The sequence below is a fragment of the Danio rerio genome, chromosome 1, assembly GCF_052040795.2.
Source record: "Danio rerio strain M-AB ecotype USA chromosome 1, GRCz13ab, whole genome shotgun sequence".
In the NCBI taxonomy this organism is placed as follows: Eukaryota; Metazoa; Chordata; class Actinopteri; order Cypriniformes; family Danionidae; genus Danio; species Danio rerio.
The window spans coordinates 25,494,283-25,520,909 of NC_141021.1; the positions used below are offsets into that span (position 1 = coordinate 25,494,283).

At 34.9% G+C, this 26,627-nt stretch overlaps 1 protein-coding gene across 7 annotated transcripts in view; it reads right to left on the reverse strand.

The window, feature by feature from the left end:
* The window catches only part of lrba (LPS-responsive vesicle trafficking, beach and anchor containing), a 410,338-nt gene that overhangs the window by 210,667 nt on the left and 173,044 nt on the right, over positions 1-26,627 (reverse strand). For all 7 annotated transcript variants that reach the window (XM_087237193.2, XM_087237191.2, XM_087237187.2 and 4 more), the window contains exons 34-35: positions 21,069-21,133; positions 14,556-14,664 (exon numbers count right to left, since the gene is read on the reverse strand). In XM_087237193.2, coding sequence (XP_087093319.1) covers positions 14,556-14,664; positions 21,069-21,133 — 174 coding nt within the window. The remainder of the gene's footprint in view (positions 1-14,555; positions 14,665-21,068; positions 21,134-26,627) is intronic.

Sequence of the window (26,627 nt, forward strand, 5' to 3'; positions counted from 1 at the left end):
TTAAACTCACAAAGTCTGAACTTACAAGAAGAAGATGCAGGACTGAACTGTGTGCACTTAATATTGAGGAAAAAAACCCAATCAGATAGGTGAATGTCTGCAGCCCTGCCTCCATTTTCAGATGTCTCCCTTTTCCCCCATCCACACTTATACGGAGCAGCAGCATTTTAAAACCAAAACGGCCTCTTCAGCGTTTTCAAAAAGCTCAGTTTTTGGCGCTCGAAAACTCTAGGGTAGTGTGGACAGAAGCCGTAACCATAGCAAATGTATTAGTGTAAACAGGGTCGAAGAGCTGAGCCAAAGGTTACAATGGGCCGACTTTGGGCATCTCTGCTCTAAACAAAACAGTCATCTTCCAGAATGTTTTCCACAAGATGAGATCTTTTTAATTACAAACTAGTTTATTTGATTTCAGCTAGTTTTCAATAAATATAACAACTTTAATGCAGTTTAGTTTTAGGTTTTCAACTAATCATCTTTACCTTAGTTACCATTTATGAAAATAACCTTGGAGTGTACAGTGGTGAGAACTAAAGGAAGCAGAATGGCTGTATTCACCAGAGTGTCGGGATGAGATCCTGTATAATGACCTGCTGCACTGCCTTCACCTGGGGAATTAATTAAAGATACAAGAAGAAAGGACAGAATGAGGGAAAGAGAGAGAGCGAGCGTGTATGTGTGTATTCCACAAAGCCATTATTTGCTGTAAAGATCTCATTTACGGTGAAGCTAAATGATAGCTGCTGACTTATCAAAGGGCACAAGTGTAACCTTTCTGAAGCTCTAAGTACACATCATTTAGATTTGCTTTTGTTTGGCTAGTCAGAGGCTGGAGGATTAGTGAACATGCACACTGGAATAATACGAGGTCATGAGTCTCATTTCACAGTTGATGTCATTAACTCCTGGTCTCCTCTTACAGGAACACAGACACTAAACGATAATGAAGTGGCCCATCACCTCTCTACACACACTTCAGTCAGAAGTCAACTCAATTACACTCCATCAATTCAAGATCAAGTGAAAGCTAAGAAGAAAAAACAAGACCCAGAGAAAGACGGAACAATGACCTCGTTCTATCACATCCTCAAGATCTGGCCTTGAGGCTCAGTATCCTCCACATTTCATTTCTAATAAAGAAAGCCTCTCATTAAAGAAGGAAGTCTCTCTCTCTCTCTCTCTAAATCTTTCCTTTCTTTTCTTCCACACAGGTATCGGCTGCCATCGTACAGTTGTTACCAGAAAAATCTTTTCTGTATTAGGGTTCCTATTAGAAAGAGAACACTAAAAGATAATTGGATTTCCAGCGGTTATCTCTGTGTCCGTCAGGACCCTGCTGTCCCTGTAATCTCACTCTCAAGGGGTAAAGATAACTCAATCCCAGAGTGGATGGATGAGTGTGTATGTGTGTGTGTGAAAGACAGAGAGAAAGGAGGGGACTGGGGGAGTGTATAAAGGCATATGTTAGCCATCTAAGTAATAAAAATGTGTTTAAATCACTGGTATCACTATCATCTCTTCTGGTGGATTTGAACCCTGACAGGGAACAAACATAAATTTATTTTTATTTCCTAAATAATTCACTGACTATAGAATGCACTGAAACAAAGGCCATCTTCAATGCTGGAACCTTTCTCATAAGATCTATTCCTCACATTAACAACCAACTACAGTAGTCTGGGCTTGTCATACAAGCAACCTGTTATTCAAAATGTTCAGGAAAAAGTTTGTTTGCTTTTTTTCTATAACAGACTTTTAACATTTATAAAATTGCAGTCTCACCAAAATCCCATTACAAATGCAAATGTTAGAGCACTGTAAAGAACTTTCTTGATAGGATTTATTTTTCTGAACATTGTCTGATTTTCAACTATTATCAGATACATAAATGAAAAATCTGTGATTCCATTTACTGATTCAAACAAGACTGGCATTATTAGGATGGAAGTTCGAATGTATTAGAAGTCTGTATGCACTCACTAGATTCTAGGTTTCTGTGTTTAGTTCATGTTCCTCAGTTGCCATGTTTACTAATATTCTCTGATTTATTTCTATACTTACTAATTGCGTTCACCTGTGTCTAGTTTAGATTCTTGTTATTTAGTTTTTTTTTATAATGCCCCAGACCTGTAGACCAACCCCTTAATGACAAAGGTTCAAAATGTGTCTATAAATGAGCACATTTGTCCTATTTTGACTGCCATGCCATGATAAATTGTGAAAATATACCATCGAAAATGGCTTTGAGACCAAACGAAATCCTTTGTTGACTACAGCTAATAAGTTTTAGCAAATCCAAACACTTATTTTTCATGAGTCCAACAACCAGCTGTTGAAAATATACACTCTAACATAAGTAAAGTTACAATAGACTACAATTTTTATTAAAAACTTAATTTAAGAATTGAATTTCTTTTTTCAAATAATATATGAAGTAATAATTTTGTTTCAACATTTCTTTATTCCAAGTCTGTAGGAAATATTTTTGGTACATCAAAAAGTGTGGTTATGATTCCCATCCAACAAGCTAATCCAGCTAAAAATACTGCTTAAAATGTCACTGAAAAGCAGTATTTAAATCTCATAATTAAATAGAAAATTGAATAAATGACAAAGGTTCACCCCTTTCACTGGCTGGCTAAGGGCCTGTGCCCAGTGTTTGTCTCTAGAGGAGTTATTTTTTATATTGACTTTTTTTTTTTTTTTTGTAAAACAGTTTTTTGTAAAACTTTCTGCATATTTTCTCAACTCCTTTGTCAGATAATACTACATTTATTTATATATTTATTATAATATGCACCAGATTTTCAGCCTCTGAAAATTATTGGTAAAAAATTACTTGCATTTTTTGGCCCAAAAGAGAAAAATGTCATAAAAAAAGACAAAAAAAAAAAAGATTTTGCTGGTTTTATTCTCCCACCAACCGTAGTCACTTGATGGGGAGAAGTGTCTTTCACACTGAATGTGGAAAGTGCACTGCTATAATACCCATTTCATTTTAATGACTTTTGCATTGCAAGGGCAAGAGAGCATAACATCTACTAGCTTAAAATGTGTTTATGCAAATATTTAAGCATTTTGGCTAATATATTACCTTTAGTTGAAATATTGAATAAATTAAGCTCAAAATATACTGTATGAGAAGCAATGTTTTCTACACAGTCATGATTGAATTTCTCAGATTACCCCTGATTTACAAAAAAAAATAAAAATAAAAAAAAAGTTTCCATTGTTATTATTTTTGTACCTAGTTTGTATGCAAAAAAAAAAAAAAACAGTAAACAACCTGACAAAAGTCTTGTCATCGATCGCAGTTGTAAGAGCAACAAAAAATAACTTGACATTTAGTTGATCATTTGAAAAAGTGGTAAAAGGTACATTTTTCAGACGAATCATCTGCTGAACTGCATCCCAATCATCACAAATACTACACAAGACCTATTGGAACCCACAGGAACCCAAGATTCTCAAAGAAACCAGTCAAGTTTGGTGAAGGAAAAATCATGGTTTGGGATTACATTCAGTATGGGGGTGTGTGGGAGATCTGCAGAGTGGATGGCAACATTAACAGCCTGAGGTATCAAGACATTTGTGCTGCCCATTACATTACAAAACACAGGAGAAGGCAGGATTCTTTAGATATTCTTCAGGATGGCGCTCCTTATACTCATAATTCAGCCTCCAAAAAAGTTACCGAAAGCAGTCCAGTCACCAGACAGGTGAAGAAGGAGGCATTGAAGATGAATCCAAAGAATCTTGATGAACTCTGGAAGTCCTGCAAGAACGCTTTCTTTGCCATTCTAGATGACTTTATTAATAAGTTATTAGAATTATTGCAGAGATGTATGGATGCAGTCATCCAAGCTCATGGAAGTCAAAAACAATTCTTTTTCCACTGCACCATGACTTTATATTCTATACTGTACATTATTTCTGTTCCAAGCAAAGTCAGACCTTAATGTCCTAATGAAATAATTAAAAATCAAGGCATGATCATATTTTATTTTAGTGAAATCAGCGTAATCTAGAGCCTTTGCTTTTCATATAAGCCACTTCTGATACCAAATGATAAACTAGAAGTCAAGTTATTTATTGTTTTTCCTAAAACTAGGATAGGTAACAAGACTTCTATCAGGTAGTGTATGGAACACATGAAACCATCATTGTTCTGCATGTAGTCGAGGCTGCAGTATTACACACAGAAATTTATGAATGAAATGATTTAAAGAACCCCCCCAAAAAAAAAAAAAAAAACGAAAATCCACTCTGGTTCTCATATGTCTCATATTTCATGTTGTTCTGTTAAACATCTAAATCCTGTGTAAACTGCTCTTCAGGATGGAAAGGCAGCGTGATCCCCCTGGGGGCATCTTTCACTGGCCTGTTATTTTTATTGTGGTCGTGCAAAATGAAACCGGTGGCTCAGAGAAGATGGCAAGAGCCGGAATGGAAGAAAATCAATACGGCAATATCAGTGCTGCACTTATCGGAGGCTCACTGCTTTTCAGGGGTCACAGAGGAGCAACTATATCTAAGTGAGGGGTTCAATACTGAAATGGATTCCTGAGAAATCTGTGCTGTACAGAGACATTTTGTGAGACATAAAACACACTGATAAACTAAGATATTAATAAAGAATTCAATTTTGACAAGCACAACTCTTGATCTATCCAGTTTGGTTTTTCATTCAAATTTTTTTTACACAGCTCATGGATTTTCCACCAACACACTGGCTATATAAAGAAGAACCCGCAATCTAAGCACAGACTTAAACACATTTTATCAAAGTGTAATCCATAACCATCACATTTAACTGTGACCCAGTAACAACGTCCTACTTCCCCCACTTCAAATGACTGTACATGACATCAATCCAAGATCCCCAGCTATCTGTCTGTTCAACAGCAGTTTCTCTTATTAAAGAGGAGTTTGGGTCACTGGAGCGCCACAATGCATGGTTCTCGTCATGAAGCGCTTCAGATTTTAGACTCTGAGTGACAAAATATGGCATAATGAAACCTGACAGTGCAGGCTAAGTCATGTGAAACAGTCTGAACAAATAGCTCTGCTCCACAGAGAACAGCATTAAAGGAGATTTCAAGCATTGAAGACTAGGAAGCCCACTGCTATGACTGTGTAACAGTTTTGCATTCATATATTTTGAAACACCTGTGAGAATTCAGTGTGTATCAAATTATTTGTAACACAAAGCAATAGCAACACTTAAAAAATAGCCACTTTTCCACTATCATGCCAAACCGTTTTAAAAACAGTAAGGTAAAGTTCCAGTTGTTTTTGTACATGAGCCTGTAATAATGCAGCGCGATTACAAACTGTTCTTAGCCTGGAATTCTAGTCATGGTTGGACAAACGTGCGAGACTGGTGTATGTGCTTATGACATGGGTACCCCAATGCCTGATAATTTTTTTTTGCTGAAGATATGGAAGCTCTTTGTTTATATAGAGTATTTATTTATTGTTATTCAACTAATTGAAAAAAAAGGAGACCCAAAAACAAAATGATTTGATCATCATCCATATCACAATTTACATTACAATTACATTACCAGGCTAAAGACTGATGCATTTGATGCAACATTCTAAATAGTTCTGTTATCAGGACCACATTGAAAAATTTAACTCAAGAAAATTTCTGTGTTGACTTCCTGGATCGGCATAGAATGGAAAGGTTAAATAAACAGAAGCATTCAGTCCAGAAGTGGCTAATGTTTCACATACACCTGTGTGGTAACATTAATGTCTCATGCTATATTATTGAAACAGCATTATCTTTTATTTAAGCTGATTCTACTCATTGTATTTATTTTTATCTTTAATAAAGTGATCTGGAACTTTATTAAAAATAAAATAAAATTGAAGTGCCAAGAAATTACACAATTTGTTGATGCAATTTCCAGGACAAGACATAAAGAATCTCTTCTCCTTGTTTTAAAATGACCAATAATATTTCATTTACACCATAGCTGAGCCAGAGCAGCTATCCATTTCTCCTCCTGAGCAGTGTTGGGGTAACGTGTTATGTGTAACGCACATTACATAATAACATTATTTTTCTAAAGTAACGATTAAAGTAACGCATTACTTTTAAAAATAAGTAATACTATTTGTTACTTTTTAGAAAATGTAACGCGAGTTACTTTTTACCTTGCTTAACCTCATCATCATCAGGTCTCTTTTTTCACAGCAGATAAGTAAGTGTACTGTTCTAGTAACTGAATAATTCAGGATATTAGTTTATTTGGAATCAGACGGGGTATCCAGTATGTTAATACTTACTGGAGACACAAACTGTTTCACGACAACTCTGTTCAATTTAGGTAACTGGTTCAACTGGTTTACTTTGATCAAGTTAAAACAAACGTTTCATTCGCAAATCACCCGTCATCACTAAAGACAGTTAGGAACAGAAACAATGGCAGGCCGGAGACTTAGATTTTTGCTATGGATTCCTGTTGTTTTTTAACTCATCGATGAAAAGAAGTGGATTGTCATTAAGTGTAGAATATGTGCAAGTAAAACTCTTGACAACTGCAAGAAACAACATCTAAACCAGAAAACAAATAAACAAAACAAAACTACAGCCGCACCCCAAAATGGTTATTGCTTTTATTCTTGAGGAGATGCAGCCACTGTCTACTGAAGAAGCGACTATTGGTTTTTTGATATGGTACGATTTTTTATTTTTTGTAAACCGATTTACACATTTGTTAAGACTACGTGAAGTAATGTATTCAATGTATAATGCACAAAGATTTATTTTGATTTATGGATTTTTTTTTATCTTACTGTTTGTCTTATTATTAAACAGTTTGAAGGTTTAAAATAATTTTTTTGCCTCAATAAAAATGATTTTATATTAAGACTCTTATGCTTAATTGCAATCTTTATCTCAATAGACAGCGAATTTACCTAACTAATAACACAAAACATTCAAAAGGAGCAAACACATTACATGCTGTCATTAATCTGTATATACAGCATGTCTGGGCTCAAAAAATATTATTTTATCCTACATTTAGTAAAGGAAAATGAAGGTGTAGTTTATATAGGTGGCTGTTAAATGCAGAGCTTCTCTATAAAAATGGTGGGGAAAAAAACACCTGTGAGTTCTGAAAGAAATCATACCTCAGCCAGGTAAGGAAAAGTAAACCAAAAGTAACTTAAAAGTAATGTAACGCATTACTTTCAATAAAAAAGTAACTAAGTAATGTAATTAGTTACTTTTTGGGGGGAGTAACTCAATATTGTAATGCACTACTTTCAAAAGTCACTTTCTCCAACACTGCTCCTGACCACCTCCGTGTCACTTTAAAATACAGAAATCAGTGCAGAGCTCAAAATTGATTCAATATGTTTAGTGGTTTGTGCTGACTCACAAGTATGATCTGCTTTGTGCTATCGTGACTAGAACAGACTGTGTAGCTGTGGTGAAGTAAGGCGAAGCAAATACTGCTTTTCAACAACTTGGCACTCCACAATATCGTATAATCCTCTGAGACATTGCTAACGTTTTGTTATTTAAGTAATCCTGTATTTGTTTCTCACAGATATTTACTTACTGCTGTACATGCACGCATCACCTCTCAGTTCCTATGCTTTCTCGCCGATGTTTTTGTAATTTTTGAATGCTGGCTGTGCTTTCATTTATTAGTGGTAGCATGAGACCAAGTCTACAACCCAAACAAGTGGCTCAGATAGTGCAGCTCATCCAGGATGGCAAATTCATGTAAGCTGTGGCAAGAAGGTTTCCTGTGTCTGTCAGCTTAGTGTACAGAGCACTGAGATGCTACCAGGAGACAGGTCAGTACATCAGGAGAAATAGTGGAGGCCAACAACCCAGCAGCATGATCGCTACCTCCGCCTTTGTGCAAGGAGGAACAGGAGGAGTACTGACAGAGCCCAGCAAAATGACCTCCAGCAGGTCACAAACATGCATGTGCCTGCACAACTGGTCAGAAACAGACTCCATAAGGGTGGTACAGTATGAGGGCCCGTTGTACACAGGTGGGGGTTGCAGAAATCCCAAGTGTCCAGGAAGCTCCAGGAGTCGAGAACACAAAGAGACTCATTGATGCCCACAAATGAGATATAATGTTGATGTCTTAATTTATAACTTTTAATAATGATTTATTGAACCACAATTTTTCAATATCTATATATGTTTAATCTAACATTTTTGTTAGATTTTTTTTACAAAATATCCAACAAATATTCCTCATTTTGATAATTTAAGAATTGTTCCTCATTTAGCAGAATATAGAGTGCTATTTGTGAAAATAATACATTCTCCGCCGTGCTGTGAGTGAGGCTGGAAAAGCAGAAAGAATCAGACCAGAGGGGCCAATTAGAGTGAAAAGGGAAAGCTAAGCACATCCCAGGAGTGCGGCCGTCTTCCACTGAGCGTCTGGGAGAATTTGGCCAATCCTGGGAATTTGGGGCAGCGCAAATGATGGAGAAGGGTGTTCCGAGGTTCCCTGTAAATGTCACTGTGAGGTAAAGAAGCTTGTTCAACCAGGATATATTCAGCCAATACTGCAAGCTCTTGTCTTTTCTATGGGGCTACATAGCTACATATGGGGCTACATAGCTACAGGAACTCAGCGTTACTGCTGGAATGACTATGTCATTAAATCAGCACAACCATACAAACACATGGTATATGTGCAGCATATATTATTCACTAACACAAAAAAATAACCCTTTTAGTCACCTTAAATTAACACATTAGAATGATTTTTAAAGGTTTACATGACACTGATGACTAGAGTAATGTCTGCTTAAAATCAGCTTTACTAAAACTTGAGTTACATTATAAAATGTAAATATAGAAACTAATTGATTTAAATTATGATCATATTTTATAATTATATTGCTGTTACAATAAGCATATTACCTCAAACTTTTTTGTATGGTAAATGATCTATATCTAAATCTAAAATGATGATAAAAAAGGTTGTTTAAAATGAAATCAATTGTCTTAGGGTGCGACTCAATCATCTACCTAGCTCCTAAAGTCATGAATCAGTAGGGCATGCACACAAACTCAGGAACTGGTAAGGGCTATAAGGACCATAGTTCACTAAACATTGGGACACTAAGTGTGACATTGTTTACATTACATCAAAATAAGGTATGAATAACAGCATGAGGATTTGTTTAAATAATCGTTTTTTAAAGTTTTTAAAAATATATTAAAAGTAAATAATTTGTATCATATACCAGGAACTTTTTAACCATTAATCTTTTATAAATGTTAGGTCAGTATCTTTCTAACTACATTCATTGTTTAAAAAAATAAATAATAATAAATAATAATAATTATGTATACAGTTGAAGTCAGAATTATTAGCCCCCCTGAATTATTAGTGCCCCTGTTTATTTTTTTCCGCAATTGCTGTTTAATGGAGGGAAGATTGTTTCAGCACATTTCTAAGCATACTAGTTTTAAAAACTTATTTCTAACAACTGATTTATTTTATCTTTGCCATGATGACAGTAAATGATATTTTACTTGATATTTTTCAAGACACTTCTGTACAGCTTAAAGTGACTTTTAAAGGCTTAACTAGGTTAATAAGGTTAACTAGGCAGGTTAGGGTAATTAGGCAAGTTATTCTATAATGATGGTTTGTTCTGTAGAATATCGAAACAAAATTAGCTTAAAGGGGCTAATAATTTTGTCCCAAAAATAGTTTTTAAAAAATTATATATAGCGATATACATACACATACACACACGCACACACATACATATACACACATACATACACACACACACACACACACATATATATATATATATATATATATATATATATATATATATATATATATATATATACACACACACACACACACACACACACACATATATATATATATATATATATATATATATATATATATATATATATATATATATATATATATGATAAAAGTATTATAAGGTTAGTAATATAAGGTGACACAGTAACGTTTGATGCACTTACTATAATTACAATGAATTATGCACAGTTACATCTCACTAACCCTAAAGCTACCCACCACACTCTAACCACAACCATACAGTAAGTACATGTAATTAACAAATATTACTCATTTATTAAACTAATATCCTACCCTAAAATACAGTGTAACCAAAAAGTGTCTTGTTTGTCATTATGTTTGGTGATGTTTTAAAAGTTTTAAAACTATGATAAACTAAATGTATGCACACAACAGCCTGTCCAAGTCAGTGTCCACAGCAGTAAATACATAAACAATCTTATTGCAAGGAAAATAATTAAACCATTGTGGTGTTTTTAATTAAAAGTTTTATTCAGATGGATTGTTGGTGATTACATAGGTGTTGGCCAGATTTAGCTATACATGAACATAGGAAAATTAAGACCTGTTTAAAAATATTTAAGACCTACAACACAAAATGACAGTAAATTGAAGCCTTTTTAAAGCTGTTTCTGAGATTTAAGACATTTTAAGACTGCGGACAACCTATACTACAAGATTAAATAATGTCTAGTAAAATATCATTTCCTGTCATCATGGCAAAGATAACAGTAATCAGTTACTGTGCAAGAAATTAGTTTTTAAATCTATTATTTTTAGAAATGTGTTGAAAAAAATCTCTATTAAAGAGAAATTGTGGAAAAAAATATATACAATAACTAAAATATAAAAGGCTAATAATTCAACTGTATGATCTGCTATATTTTGAAATTAGCCTTTTTTACTCAGACCGATCAAGTTAGAGACTCAGAACTCATTTGCTTCCTGAAAACAACAAGCCATTGGCTGCAAACAACTAAAATAAGTGCAAGACTCCAATCATATACAGACCACTGCAAAATCGCTCAATACACAATTTCTTTCTCTGATTTAACATTTCCTTTTAATCCTGTCCTTCAAATGTTTTCCTCGCATAGTCTCAGTTCAGAGACCCTGCCTTGAACCTCTCTGAAAGCACATCATTTTACAACAGGAGGGTGGGAGATGTTGAACAGAGCAGAGCAGATCCCACTCCCCCTCTACACTGTCACATCCTGCACCAGTGCCAGACACTAGCAGAGGGAGGGATGGATGGGGATCCAGAGAAAGGTGCTGTATTCCTGTCACTGCTGAAATTCTCCCACAAAGGGAGCATAACAGGCAGAACATGAGTCCGAGGGGAATCGTGAAGGGAAAAAATAAGCAGGTAGACAGAAATGGAGAATGATGGAAGGAATGAGAAAGAAAGACTGCAGCGATAAAAGAGGCGATGTGTGTGCGTTTGGCGGGGCAGCAGTGCAGGAATGCCCCATGGCTGCGCTATAAGGAATAAATCAACTGTGCAGCTATGTTTTGGTAAGATACATGCCAAACGTAATCTCTCTAGCCAAAGCTTGAAACCTGCATATAAGTTGTGTTTGAAAAAAAAAACATTTGTTCTCCGTCACGTTGGCAGCCTCTCAGTTCCGACAGACAAAACTGTCTCTTTTTTAATATCCTCACAGGGGCTTAACAATTTCATTAAATCTTACAACCACTTTTTTTTCTTTTTTGAAATTGTAAATCAGGTCTGAAACGGAACACATCTGCATAAAGTGAAAGTGGCTTGTTTGTACAATATGTCAAGAATATTTAGCTATTGCTTCATTCAGCTGTAGCAGAACTCCTCAAGATCCCATGAAATGACTTGTGTTTTGATTTGCTTTTTTCTGTCGATGCCATCAAGGGGATTTCATTATATACAGTGCAAAGCATACAGTTGAAGTCAGAATTATTCACCCCTCTTTGAATTTTGTTTCTTTTGTAAATATTTCCCAAATAATGTTTAACAGAGCAAGGAAATGTTCACAGTATATCTGATAATATTTTTTCTTCTGGAGAAAGTCTTATTTGTTTTATTTTGACTAGATCAAAAGCAGTTAATAATTTTTTAAACACCATTTTGAGGTCACAATTATTAGCCCCTTTAAGCTATATTTTTTCGATAGTTGACAGAACAAACCACTGATGTACAATGATTTGCCTAATTACCCTAACCTGCCTAGTTAACCTAATTAATCCAGTTAAGCCTTTAAAGGTCACTTTAAGCTGTATAGAAGTGTGTTGAAAAAATATCTAGTCAAATATTATTTACTGTCATCATAGCAAAGATAAAATAAATCAGTTATTAGAGAAGAGTTATTAAAACTACTATGTTTAAAAATGTGTTGAAAAATGTCTTCTCTCCAATAAACAGAAATTGAGGGGAAAATGAACAGGGGGGGCTTATAATTTAGTGGCCTAATAATTCTGACTTCTACTGTATATACTGTAAGTACATCCCTCACAAATCTTTTAAATTCATATTTTTAATAGGAAGCTACACAATATTATATTTGTGCATATACATTAGATTGGTCAGTACTAAAGCCAAATCTGGAGCTTGTCTAACAAAATAACTTACGATAATGGTCAAAAAAACTACTACACCCAAAATTACACAGCTTTTGAGTTCAGTAAGTTAATTAGTATTTTTATTCACCATGGATAATTTAAACTGACAATAAAGACTTCTTAAAGTAAAGAGTACTTGGTTACAAAATAATTCTTCTTTAAATGAAACTCTTTTTAACTAATTTTTTGAGCATTTTAGAATGCTTTTCGAAGGATTGTGTAACATCGAGTGACGAATGCTGACGAATTAGCTTTGTCATTAAAGGAATTACTTATATTTTATTATATTTTAAATGTGGTATAGTAGTGCTCATAACCAATAGTTTTTGCCAGTGGTTCTCAAACCTTTTTCATCAAGTACCACCTCAAAATAAAACTGTCCAAGTACCACCATAATGACAAGGTAAAAATAATTCCTATTATAAAGAATATTTATTATGGTAAGCCACTTTAAACATTATAAATAGTTTGAACATTAACACTGTACTGTGCTTTTATGTAAAAATAAAAAGGTCAACGTTAAAAATGTGCTTTTAAAAGTTAATTAAAATGGTAGGCTACTGTTCTTAACTGCTGTACTTAAATGTAAAGCATTAACAAATAGTAATCTTTCATTCATTCATTTTCTTTTCGCCTTAGTCCCTTTATTAATCCGGGGTTGCCACAGAAAATAAATCGCTAACTTAACCAGCATGTTTTTAAGCAGCGGATGCCCTTACAGCCGCAAACCATCTCTGGGAAACATCCCCACACCTATTCACACACACAATCATACACTATGGAAAATTTAGCCTACCCAATTCACCTGTACCGCATGTCTTTGGACTGTGTTGGAAAACGGAGCACCCGGAGGAAAACCACGTGAACGCAGCAAGAACATGCAAACTTCACACAGAAACGCCAACTGACCCAGCCGAGGCTCAAACCAGCAACCTTCTTGCTGTGAGGCGACAGCACTACCTCCAGCGCCACTGCGACGCCCAAATACTAATCTATTCATTAAAACCTGGAATTGTTGCTTGGACCTCATATAGTCTATATGTCATCATATTCATATATAAACCATTTTTGATAAATTTTGAAATATGTTGCAGGTACACAACATATTTTTTACATCTTTGAAATCTAAACATTATACTGTATTTTAAAGTAAATAATTTGGAATTACATATTTAAATAAGAAATTAGATCTGCTTACTGCGCATCATTTAGAGTGCGTCAGAAAAGTGAGTGATTATATGCAGAAATACACTGCTTGACCAGTTCATACATGATTTAACCATTCATATGTGTGGAATTGTCGTGATTTAAGATCTTATCTAAGCTTCATGCATGGCAGAGTTGCTTGAGTCTATGTTTTGTGTCCCATGACATTTGAATCATATCCAGATGAATTAGCCTAAATTTGAGATAACAAATTAATCGAAAGGCACGCTACTTTACAAAACAAATAGCTTTATATATCAACAACATGCATTATTTTACACAACTTCGAACACACTTTAACACATTTGTGATAATTATTTTACCATCAATGCAGCATGGGGAAATTTCTGAGTAAGCAGTAACAGAAATGCCAACACAACAGCACTGGTCTGCAAAAGCGCTTCTCTAGCATGTATCATGCTTCGCAAGCACCCTAGCCGCACGTCTCTTTCTCTGGCTCGCTAAAGCTGGTTGATTTTTAGCATTTGATGACGCAATGAACAAAAGTAAATATTTCAAGCACACCGATGTAATTGTACGCTTCAGGGAAAAGCCGGTGTTGATCACATCAGTGTAATCGCTCACATCAAGGGGTTAAAAGTATTACTTCGCTTACCACTAGAAGGAAGCCCGCAAACAGTTTGAGAACCACAGCTTTATGCCATAGCTGTTAACCATGATTTGCTAATTACTAGTCAGAAGAAAGTGTTACTATTCTCATTTTAGGTCGTTCTGATTTTAGAGATCATTTGTGAGAGTAATTAGTAGTGTGTCTATTAATTCTATTCATTGGGTCTTTAACTATACTACAAACTTTAAAGAGTTTTATGAGTGTCATTGAATGCAGACTAGAAGTCATGTAGACTGACGGTGAGTGTGTGTGTGTGTGTTCAAGTATGAGATTGTGCTCACCTCAAACTCGGCATGCTTTTGGATGTCCTCTGCTCTCTGGCGGCTCAGAATGAACTCGGCCTCATTAGCTACACGCACCAGATGGTCCTTCATGGTGTGGCTCAGCAGCCTGCATATCAAAAACACATTGAAGATTATTAAGAGATAGACACATACCCAACGTTACATTATTCTGCCTAAATTATTTTCAATAATGAGAAAGCTTTTAACTGAATATACAACATAATTTCGGAAAACAAATTACACATTTATCAATTAGATGATACCTATTTTTATATTATAACAAAACTATAAATAGCTAAACTATAAACTATAAATAGCTAAACACTGCAACAAAATGAAGCATTTAAATATTCAGTATACAAACATATGCTAAAGATAACAAACATCCAATTTCAGATGAAATAAAAGGGCTGGGCGATAGGGAAAAAAAGCATGATACAATGTTTAATATCGTTTGTTATTGATAATTATTTAATAGCTTCTTTATAATCCATTTAGGAATATTAGCATTTTGTATTTAACAATTTTATTTTAATTTACCAACATTACTAAGGCAAATAGTTTTAATAGTCAAAAACAAAAAACAAAAAAAAAAAATCAAGCCTCTTAATTAAATATTAATCAAACCAAATAATAATATAATAATAAATAATAATAAAATAAACATAAATGCTTAAACTTAAGTGCATAACTGAGTAAATAACATGTTACAAAGTCTGTGCAATGATAAAGTGTAAACACTTAACAATCAATGAAAACTTTAAGGTAGATCAACATCTGAAAGAGGTCTACAAAATAAGACAGTAAACTACAATCTCGATTGACAAAACAAATTATGATAATCAAATCTGAGCTTTGACGTAAAGGAATCAGCCATCATTATTTAAATACATATCGAACATTACAAATTGTGAAGTTGAATGACTATATTACCCCCTATGCTTCTAATCTTTTAGGTGGGGTGCTAACGGCTGAGATGCACAAGAAAAGAAACCAAAAAGTTACTCTGACAACTTTTTTATTTTTATTTTACAACCTCTTGACTGCTCCTCGTCATGACACTTACTTTTGAGTGTTGTTATTCTGACCTAAGGTGGCAAAACCCAACCAGAGTCCATTCTCATGTTGCATCTAAAAGCATGTAAAAAGCCTGATTGTGTGGATTCGGTTTCCTTGATCATTTTCAATGTGCTATGTGTTCGCGCTCCTCTGGCATCATTCATAACTAGGCAACCATCAATCATTTTCTCAAATGACAAACAAACAAACCATTTCTACAGTTAGGATACTAGTTCATATTTATTAAGAGAATGAAAAAGCACTGCAGTGTTTGGGTGCTCTGTGTTTGTCTGAGTCTGCCATTATTACAGAAATGTATATATTCCATATAAAGTGTGAAGCAGATTGGTTAGTTCAACTAGCATGAATCGCGATGAGAACGCGGAATTCTAAAATGTTTTCAACTATGTGCGCCTGGAAAATGCTAGTGCATCACTAAGCCGTGTGCCTTAATTGTAAATAACCCTAAGCTTATCGCCATTGCTTCCAAGGCATGTGCAACTACATTTTAATGAATCTTCAGTGCTTCAAACCGAAAATTCATAACAAACTTAATCGTTATTAGGGATGCAACGATTTACAGCGTAAAATATATATCAAATATGTGACGATTCAAACCAGTAGAAATGTTGAATGAATCACAATATACGTTTTGAACAGAGGGGGTGCTGTGGTTATCGCATTACATGCATATAACCGGCGAGCAAGAGGCAGGGCAGCAGAGTAAAATGACAGCAGTAAAGAGCACCAAACTGTGTACAAATACTGCAAAAAGATGTTTACATACACTAAAAGAAGAACAAATATAATGCATATAAACCATCAGCAAGGTGAAAAACTACTGTCACAGATGTCTAAACGCAAAAAAACACGGTGCATTTGTATTTTAATAGCAAAAGTGTGAAGATGGGTTTCAGACTGAAAGAGAAAGTTGTTCTGTTACAGAACAAGGTATTATTTTACCCTCTCCTTTTCAAATTAGTTTATGCATATTTTATTAATTTGCTTATAATTATTGAATATTAAAAAAAAAATATTACCTCTTTTTAAGTGTATCACAATGGCACATATAATAATTAATTATAAAAGTAATATTAATTATTCACCTTCATAATCATGTTCAACTCCTGTCTCTATTCTACTTTATAATTAGTAATTTTAAAATCCCTTTTTTTATGCCAGTGGCCAGAGGGCCTAATGACCACCTCTGTACACACTGCTCTCTGATTTAGTAAAGGCTTTCCTCTCCACACCAGCCATCTCAGTCCCCAGTGAAAGAGTTTTCTCATCAGTAAGCAACATTGTAAATGTGCAAAGATCTCAGCTCATACCAGAAAACAGAGATATCTTTTAAAAAAATGTAAAAATCACAGCACAGTCACTGTTTTAGTTCTTAAGAAAGTATTTTTTTTTCTGGAATTAGTTTTTTAAATAGCAATTTAGTTATGGCAGAAAATTTATTTTGCAAGAAGTGCAGCATTTAAGAAAAAAATGAAAGGGCTCTTCATCTTAAATTTGTTTTAAATAATTTTGTTCAAAATCGTGACTAAATCAAAAATCGTGAGATTAGTATCGTGAATCTAATCGAATCGTGAGTCAAGTGAATCGTTACATCCCTAACCTTTTTTGACAATGGTGTTTGGTCAATAAATATCGATATAATTTTATCGGCCCAGCCCTACATCACAAACATGCTATTAATAATAGTGATAAAAATCAGACAACACTGGACTTCCAACATGTGAGTGGAAACTGATCTATCCCGTCAAAACTGAGAATATCTTACCCATTTCTCAACTTTTTCTCTGTGAAATCAATTTCACTGATTTAATAACACAGTTGTTAAGCCATGAAAGTGTCAACTGAATGCTAAACTAACTTAACCACGGCGTGTAAAAGAAGCAGAAAATCCTATATAGCACGGCATCTAAAAGCACCCCCGCTAAAACAACCAGCAATTGATTTGTAAACGATACACATCTAACAAGACACGCATGCAGAGGGTGCGGGGGTCAGTTTCACCCCAGCTCATGTTTCTACATATGTAAGAACAGCCATCCTTAGATAAACACACACAAACGCGCACACACATACACAAACGCAGCTTCTTATCACGGGGCATCTGATGATTACAGGGGCTGATGGGAGATCAGACGTATCCTGCTCTTACTGCTACTGTTTGTCAAGCCTCATTAAAGGCTGAAGCTGTTCTGTCCATCTCACTGTCTTGTTTGTAAATCAGCAGTGCTTTATCTGTCCATGTTGCCCTGGTTTGGCACAGACGGGGGAGGAACCTGATCTCCAAACAGCATATTTACACCCCGGGCAGACTTGTGAACAACACAAGCCGTGGCCTAATAAAACATTGCCTCCAGGGACAGAGAGGAGTCTCTCAGCGGGTCAGGAGGCTCAGGCCTCTGCAAAGTGGAAGAATAACAGGCGGAGGGTGGAGGGCTGAAACTGGAGCCCGGTGTGTCAGCGGTGGGCAGCGGGGGAGCGGACGTGCCAGGGACTCGCAGTGACCCTCTCCCACCCCTCTCACCCTGACTGCCATCAATAACACAGGCCGCTCTCTGTGACTGCCCTTCAGTCTGGAGCCCTTTCGCTTTCCTGTTCTTCTCTATCTGTTTTTACTTATGTCATGATGGAAGTCTAAAGGAAAATATGATGATTGTACTATGGTAATAGGTAGGTGGTTGTGCTTTTTTAAATTATATTACTCTATAGACATTTGCAAATTCATCGCAAATTACCGTCTCCTAGGGCTGCTCAGTTATGGAAAAAAATCATAATTAAGATTACGATTATGCAACAGTTTAAAATTGTCATAATTACAATACAGTTATCAAAAATTATTTTAAAAGATGGACATACCAAAACATTTTTGAATGACTGATTTAAAGGCCCAATCCTAATTCTACCCCTGATCCCTTCCCCTTTCCCTTACCCCTACCTCTTGTTTTGCGCGTTTACATGAAGGAGTAGGGGTGTTCCTTTTTTTTTGTAGATGGAAGGCGTAGGGCTAAGGGGAAGGACAAGATACTGCTAGAAAGAGAGATTTTTCAGGACCACAATCGAAAAGTAAGAAAATTTCCCAGAATACACAAGCTACGCTGCACCCGGTAGTCAGGAGATGCACAAATGAGTATTTCTTGTTAATATTATGAATTATTATAACAAACAATCATATGTTTTAATATATTCATAATGGTGTTCATGTTTTACCGAGATGCTTTAAAAAATAATAATAATAAAATAAAAAATAAAAACCGCTAAATTCCGCTATCTGTAATCCCTAATAAAAACTCCTGTATAGTAGTCCTACAACATTCTGTCACTCGATGACACTCGAACACCCTGTCTGAAATTGCTGGGAATTAGCTTTTTACAGTGTCTGGTATAAGGCTAATTTGGTATAATGTGTTTTCTTGTGTTTACATAGATGAATATGACCACAGTGTAAATGCACAGTACAGCTACGAGCAAAAAGTTTACGTAAGGGCTGCAAAATACTGGGAAAAAATTAGATATTGTTGCTGCCACATTATTAATTATGATATACCTAACTTTAAAAAACATTATTTTATCACCATTTTTATCAAATCATTTATGTATGATCCTACATCTTACACAATACAATCTTAAGTTATGATCCTACTCAAATAAACAGGCAACAGACCTTTTTTTGTTCTAATTAAATAAATGAAAACTTTATTTATTTATTTTTTTTTTATTAGACTTTAAAACACCACAAATGGCTGAAAAACTCAGTAAAGATTTTGATTCTTAACGATAACTTGGCTATTGTCATTTCCCTTTCTTGTCTCCCAGAATAACTATTTATCTTCAGCTCTAGGTTCACTTAACAGCATCAACTGGAGAGTATAGTAAATGCCCAACTGATTTGTCAGATTTGGATAAACAATCTATGCAGTGTTATTTTTGTTGTTGTTTTCTTATTTACAATAAAAAAGTTAAAGAAATATACATTTTTACAATAACCTGAAAAAATATTGCAATAAAAAATCTAATTATCAGATATTTTAAAGGGCTTTAAGAGATGCTCTGTGGCCATGTTGCACTCAATAATCTTTAATGACCCTCCATCCTATAGTCCTTTTGTCTTCATTTCTGTCTCTGTATGTTGGTTGAAATGAAACAGCAATTAAATCAACTTGACATTGAAAGCACTGTGTTTAATTCAGAATTGTTTTAAACTAACTGTAGGCAAGCATTATAATGTCAAACTGTATTCGATGTGTTCTTTTACCAACAGGTTTACACTAATTTTTCACTGACTGATGCTGGTCTGTAAGAAGTAGAGGTCTGCGCGGGACTGTTTGTTCCTGCCCACTCCTGTGAGGTTTTCTTCCAGACCTGACCTTTCCCACTGTATATTCAGACTTTGTTCACCCACAGCCAGCTTAGAACAATTTTCTACCTGACCCGACCGTTCTCGCTAAATTTAAATCTGGTTTACAAAATGTTAAAGGGTAAAACTTTGAGGTATAATGAAATTGTGCAAAGGTTTTTTTTTCCATTTGCATATATATGACGAATGAAAAAGACTCCCATACATCAGACCAACCGTTTTGTAATGCAAGCAATCCTCTTTGAAGTACAGCGCATCTTCAGTTTGCTTTATTTTGGTAAAGCCCACTCAGAGGACCGTTTTGCAGATGATGCGCACATGCAGAAAGGAGTGGTCACGTGTTCATCATGTGTAATAGTTGTGAGTACTACCTGTACCGAAGCTCAATAAGAAAGAGGAAATCACAGATATGCTGTTCCGAAATAATGTCGAGACTCAGGAACGGGAAATTGTGAGAGCACCCGCTCCAGTTCAAATTACACCAGAATTACCGACCTATACCACATTTTAATCGGAATGCAGACTTCTAATCAGAAGTTGTTTCAACCCTGACTCTACTTTCCAAAAGAAAAGCGTAGGTTTGTAACAGAGCTGTAAAAATGACCAGCAGTGAAGGTGAAGGAGCCTCAGTGCATCACTGCATTCATTAGCATTTCTGAAGCGCTCATCAGCACAGCAGCATTCATTAACATGAATTTCCATTGCTAACACTGAAATGAGAGCCATCTGAAAGATCTAAGGGCTTAAAATTGAAGACAGACCCTTCTATCCCAAAGGGAGTCTGAGTAAAAGAGTCCAACAGATGAGACATAAACCCATCTGAAAATGGCAAGATACGGGAAAGATTTCCCAAGAGGTGGGCAAGAAACTAAGGCTCTGCTGCCCTCTCAGAAACACATGGGAAGGCAAGTTATTGACAGACGCCTTGAACTCCAGGTCACCCTGTTGATCCCCTTTCCACATTACATTGATTTCCTCACAAACAGGATCTGTTCGTACACACGCGACTTGTTGTCGCAGGCTGGGAGATAATGAAGAGGCTGCTAACAAACGCTCTGAGGACGGGATTAGATAATTACCTGCCCTCGTTCACCAGCTCAATGAAGGCCAAACCTGCGTTCTTCTGGATGGAGTTCTGCCACTCCTGTCAAGAGAAATAAAAGACACTTTACACTCAGTTCACAGTTTTATACGAACAAACAACATTATCATTTCAATAACATTTTCGAATTTACCCAAACATTAGGTTTAGCATCATGTTATCAGGGCTGATTTTGTTTGTTTATCGTCTCACTTATTACTATAAAAAACATGAAACGGCAATTAAATGATCTGACAAGACAGAGAGTGGATTTTGATAAGAGACGGAGAATTAGTACAAGGTAAAAAAATAAAATAAATAAATGAATAAACAAAAAGGTTGTCAGTGAAAATATTTAAATATAGAGTTAAGTAGTAAGCATTGTATATCCGGGATTCTCAACCGGTTGGCCACAGCGATCCTGCAAGTGGGCTGCGAGATCAAAAATAACTCTTAATATTATATTATCATTTTTGGATTGCCTTATAATACACTATATTAAAATGATCGAAGTAATGCACTTTCTTCTGTTCTCTGGTTGATTACCTCAAACTCGGTGCAAAAACAGCCTCATGATCACGTCTGCAACTAGAACACGCAAGTCTGTTCATTTAAAAAAAAATGTGTGAAGTGAAAGTAAAAGTCTCTGTGTATTTTTGTGTGAACTATTTAATATATCTGCATAGTTGTCCAAATTAAATGTAAAATATATATTTTTTATTATAATATAATATAATATAATATAATATAACAATATAATATAATATAATATAATATAATATAATATAATATAATATAATATAATATAATATAATATAATATAATATAATATAATATAATATAATATAATATAATAAAGGTGTAAATGAGCATTTCATACAAACATTTTAGAGAAAATGTCAGACAGGTGGGCCTTCAAAATTTGATTGGAGAAAGAAGTGGGCCCCACAGTAAAAAAGGTTGAGAACCCCGGCTGTTGATTGACATGAAAGACCATCTTTTAGAATTCGAAATTTGCTTAATTTAATTTTAATACATTCCACATTTCAGACTGTAATGTTTTAGACTAAAATAAAACTTGAGTATCTATCCACAAAGATTAAACAAACAAATACCAAAATTCCATGCCAAAAATCATACAATCTAGTCTAAACAAGCAGTAATTCAATGTATACTTTAAAATTGTTGATTTTTAAGATTTTTTTTGCTAAAAGGTTAAAAACAAATAACGATACATTGTTGTACAAACATGTTTAAAAAGGGTTGTGAAATTGTTTACTCCAAGACCGATACCAATCCCGATTAAAAAAAAAAACAAACATCCAAAGCAAATATGTGACCAATACAATTTACAAACCTTTGTCATTAGGGTCATCACCATATGGTGTGATACACAACAAAGTTCTTTTTTATTCTTTGAATAGAATTAAAAAGTTGGAATAACTTTGCTGCAACACACTTATAACAAATATCCAAACACTCATGCTGCTGAGAGAGGGGTTTAGATGAATACGCTAAGCATCTGATTATAATGTAGTAACATAGATTCATTTGCACAATATGGCCCTTCACTGGAAGCAACATGAGCTAAATAAAATTGTTACGACTATTTGATTACAAAGCATATTCGAGACTGCAGACTAGATACTGTTGAAGGCAAAATTATTAGCCTTTTTCAAATATTTTCCAAGTTATGTCTAACAAGACATTTTTATAATACTTCATATAATATTTAGTTTATTCTGTAGAAAGTCTTATTTCTTTTAGTTTGTCTGGAATAAAAAACATTTTAAACTATTTTTAAATCATTTTTAAGGTCAATACTATTCAAGTCTTATATCTGGCTATGTAGGACTTTCTTTGCATGACATTACAGTACAGATTAGCTCTTTCTGACACACTGTCGAAACAGAAGCAAGTCTCTATCATTATCAAACTCCTTTGAGAGGAAGGGATCTCCGGGAGGCAAGACGGAAGCAAGTAAAATGGCCCTCTAACATGTTTATATGGTATCCTCAATGTCCAAGATTGCATTTAAGCAAGCACACCCCTCACAAACTTTAACAGGTCTCTCCCGGTTGTTGTAAAAGGTGTTAGTCTAAACAACTCCAGAAACCACAGCTTTCAGTGACGTTTAATAGCCTAGGAGCGAGAGCGAATCATTGACGTTTTTCACAGCTGCGCCAACCTTTCAACACTTCCCTGTGATCGTCTCAAGAATAATAATAACAACCAGGTCATGAGTATGTACAAAGTCGCTGGTGTATTCTCAAGGGCTCTTTTCACAGAGAGACTGCATCACGGAGGCTGAAGCGTAACGCTCCAACCCTAATGTCTCATTTGTTTCGGCCAACAGAGAGTGCTTCCAGGTTGAGGTGCAACACAAGCAATTTCATAATGATGATGATTTATATTTAATCCCCTGCCTGTTCTTAGGGTCGTAAATGAACAGGGCGAATAGATGTGCTTATTAAGAAGGAAATATTTTACTATCCTCTGGGAAATGAAGCAAAGTTAGACTAAAACCAAAGTAAACAAGCATTTAAATTCACAGCAAAAAAAAGGTTCATTGTGTTTATGAAAATTTGTTCATCACTATTAAAACGAAAATAACAAACTTTTCAAAATACATAAAAAATAGGACTAAAACTAGACATTTAACTGACTATAAGTAAGACTAACCCTAACCTAACAGTCTACTTAAAATCTAATAGGTATTGGTTTGCATGTAAATGCAATGAAACTTAATTTCAACAAACGGACCATCAAAATAAAGTTTGACCTCAAAAACTTCCACTTTGCAGCCCTTTTTCAGTTTTATGCATTTTCAGCCCCAAGACAGTTTCAAACAAACTTGGGATAGGAGAGAGAGCATTTTACAACTCAAAAAATATATTAGTGTTGTCAAAATTAGTGTGTTACACATACGATTAATTTTCAATATTTAATGGGTTAAAAAAATTATTGAAGTTGCAGTTTTATTTTTTTATTTCCTGAAGTGGTAAATGTGTGTTTAATATGCAAAGAAATATGGATGAAATAATTCCAAGGAAGCACGTTTTAAAAGCAAGTTTTAGAATAAAACAATTAATGTTGCATCACCAGACTTTCCAGCGTTTCCTATAGAGCTTCATGCAATTTCGGGTGTTCCATTTTTAACTTTCGACTTCTGTTTAAATGGAATTTGATACCGCATGGCGAACGGAAAGAAAAACCTCAGCATTTCGTGACTCGGTGGTCCTTTATGATAATCAAAAAGCGCTGTTTACATGGTAGACTCTTAATAAGAGTATTATCTTAATCATATCAAAATCGGAGTATTGGTGTCCATGTAAATGTACTCAGAAAGTGCCAGATGAAGTCGCAAGCTGTCAAAGACAGCCTATTCCTCTGCCTTTCAGCATAAGCACTCCAATGTTTCATTAAGTTTGACCTGTTTCGACTTTTGTAAAGCTCCTGCTTCGTGTTGTTGTGTCAGAATCCTTATAAAAAATATAGCCATACTTTAGAACGCTTAGGATAAGCAAATTTGATGAACACGATCATGCGTGTTGAATCTGAAGGGAGTCGCTCTGGCTGCCCTGTCCTACACGCGTTCCACAGGACAGGGGTCCACATTTTCGATAATGTCAACAGACTGCAACTGGCTGAATGTAAAGGAGGACTAAGCAAAGTTGTTTCTACTTCATAATTAATGTTCTCAACTTAGAGCAATACAACTTTTAAATTAGTAAAATTGTTTGTATTCAATACTTTATTGTTATTATAATTTTCCATATCTGCAATGCCTGTATTTTGGCTTTTTATTTATTTATTTTTAATTTTTTTGCAGTTCACTTAGAATCCAACTTGGAAATTAATTGTTACTTTATTGGCATTGATCGTTTTGAAATTCAAATGGCATTAACATGCCTGTGTTTCAATTTCTGTAATAAATATGGCTGTCAAGCCAGGATCTTGATGGTTTATTGTGGGTATGTTGGTTACATGAAGAAATCTGTGTTACAAGTTAAACAAAAATTCTAATAAACAAATATATTTTGAACTTAAAAAGTTTTTGTCTTGCGTTTACATTAATTTTACATTTGGATAGCCAAAATTACAAGTTTTTAGTCTTTTAAATGTGATTAATCACGATTGATAAAAAAAAGTGTGATTAATTAGTTAATTTTTTTTATCGATTGACAGCACTAATATATATATATATATATATATATATATATATATATATATATATATATATATATATATATATATATATATATATATATATATATTCTGATTATTTTAAAAAATCTATAGTTATGCGATGGCACAGAGGTAGACCTCTTTTTTGACTTCACACTGAAACAGCTACGCATGCGGCAGGACATCACTTTATTGCAGAGACGCCTTTGGGAAAATGGCAGCAAAGAAAAACACGGAAGCAGCTTGAAGCGGAAGTGTGAGTATGTCTGCGGTCTGGATGTGTTATAAAGTTGATGACAACAACATTGCCATAGCAAACTGAGATAAGTAAACTTGGGATCTGCCAACCATTTTTTTTTAGTTTGGGTGCTATTTGTTTTTATATTAGATTTTATATTTTCTCTAGCACTACAGTCCAAGGGTAAATAATTTATGTTATTTATTACTTGATTGTTCAAGCTACCTCACAGAAGTGCTCTGTATGCTAACAGCATTGTTGAATGTTAAAATAAGGTAAATTTAATTTAAATTAAGGAACATCCTGGATCTGTTACTTCTCTCTATTCTATTTTTATGTATTATAGAGGTGTAGGATCGGGTTTCAGTATCGGTTGACTCAAAATCTAATGACTCAGACTCGGACTTGAGGGCATAACAAACCTGATCAGGATTTCCCTACTCAAAACTTTTACAAAAACTGGATATAAAACATAAAATTGCTTCATTTTTAAAATTCACATTTCACTTGTGTTTTCTTTAAAGCATTCAACAGCTAAAGTTTAGCAGACGTCACTGTTGAGAAACACATATTCCAGGTTGTTGTTTTGTTAGGAGAAAATGCTTCTGCAGGGATCATCAAATAAAAGCAGATACATTTGTACTAAAAAGATAAATGAATGTTCGATGGGTGAGGCAAAGGCATTATTCTTTAATTAAAGGAAGCAATGACCCCAATCAAAAAGCCTTAACGATCAGTGCCGAGCGTTGGGAACAAGGTTGACTGTTATTGGATTTCAACCAGTCATTCTGATAGGAGCCTGATACGGTTTTATGGTATCTAATGCTGTTTTCATTCTGAACTGATGAGAGGATACAGGCAGCCATTTGTGACCTTTCAACTCTGACCCTGACCTAAGAACGGTGCTTCTACAGCCCAGTCACCTTTTACCCCGGTCCCGTCGTTACCGCGACCATACACGCCGATCTATTCAGGTCACCAAGGCCAGAATTGACTTTTATCAGCTACGCAAGCAGCGCCTGAGAAACTTTGTATCGTAAAGATAAACAAGTAATGATGACCACTGTGAAATAAACCTAACACTCTTCATCAAGCACATTTATAATTGAGCCATTTCCATCAAGTAACAGT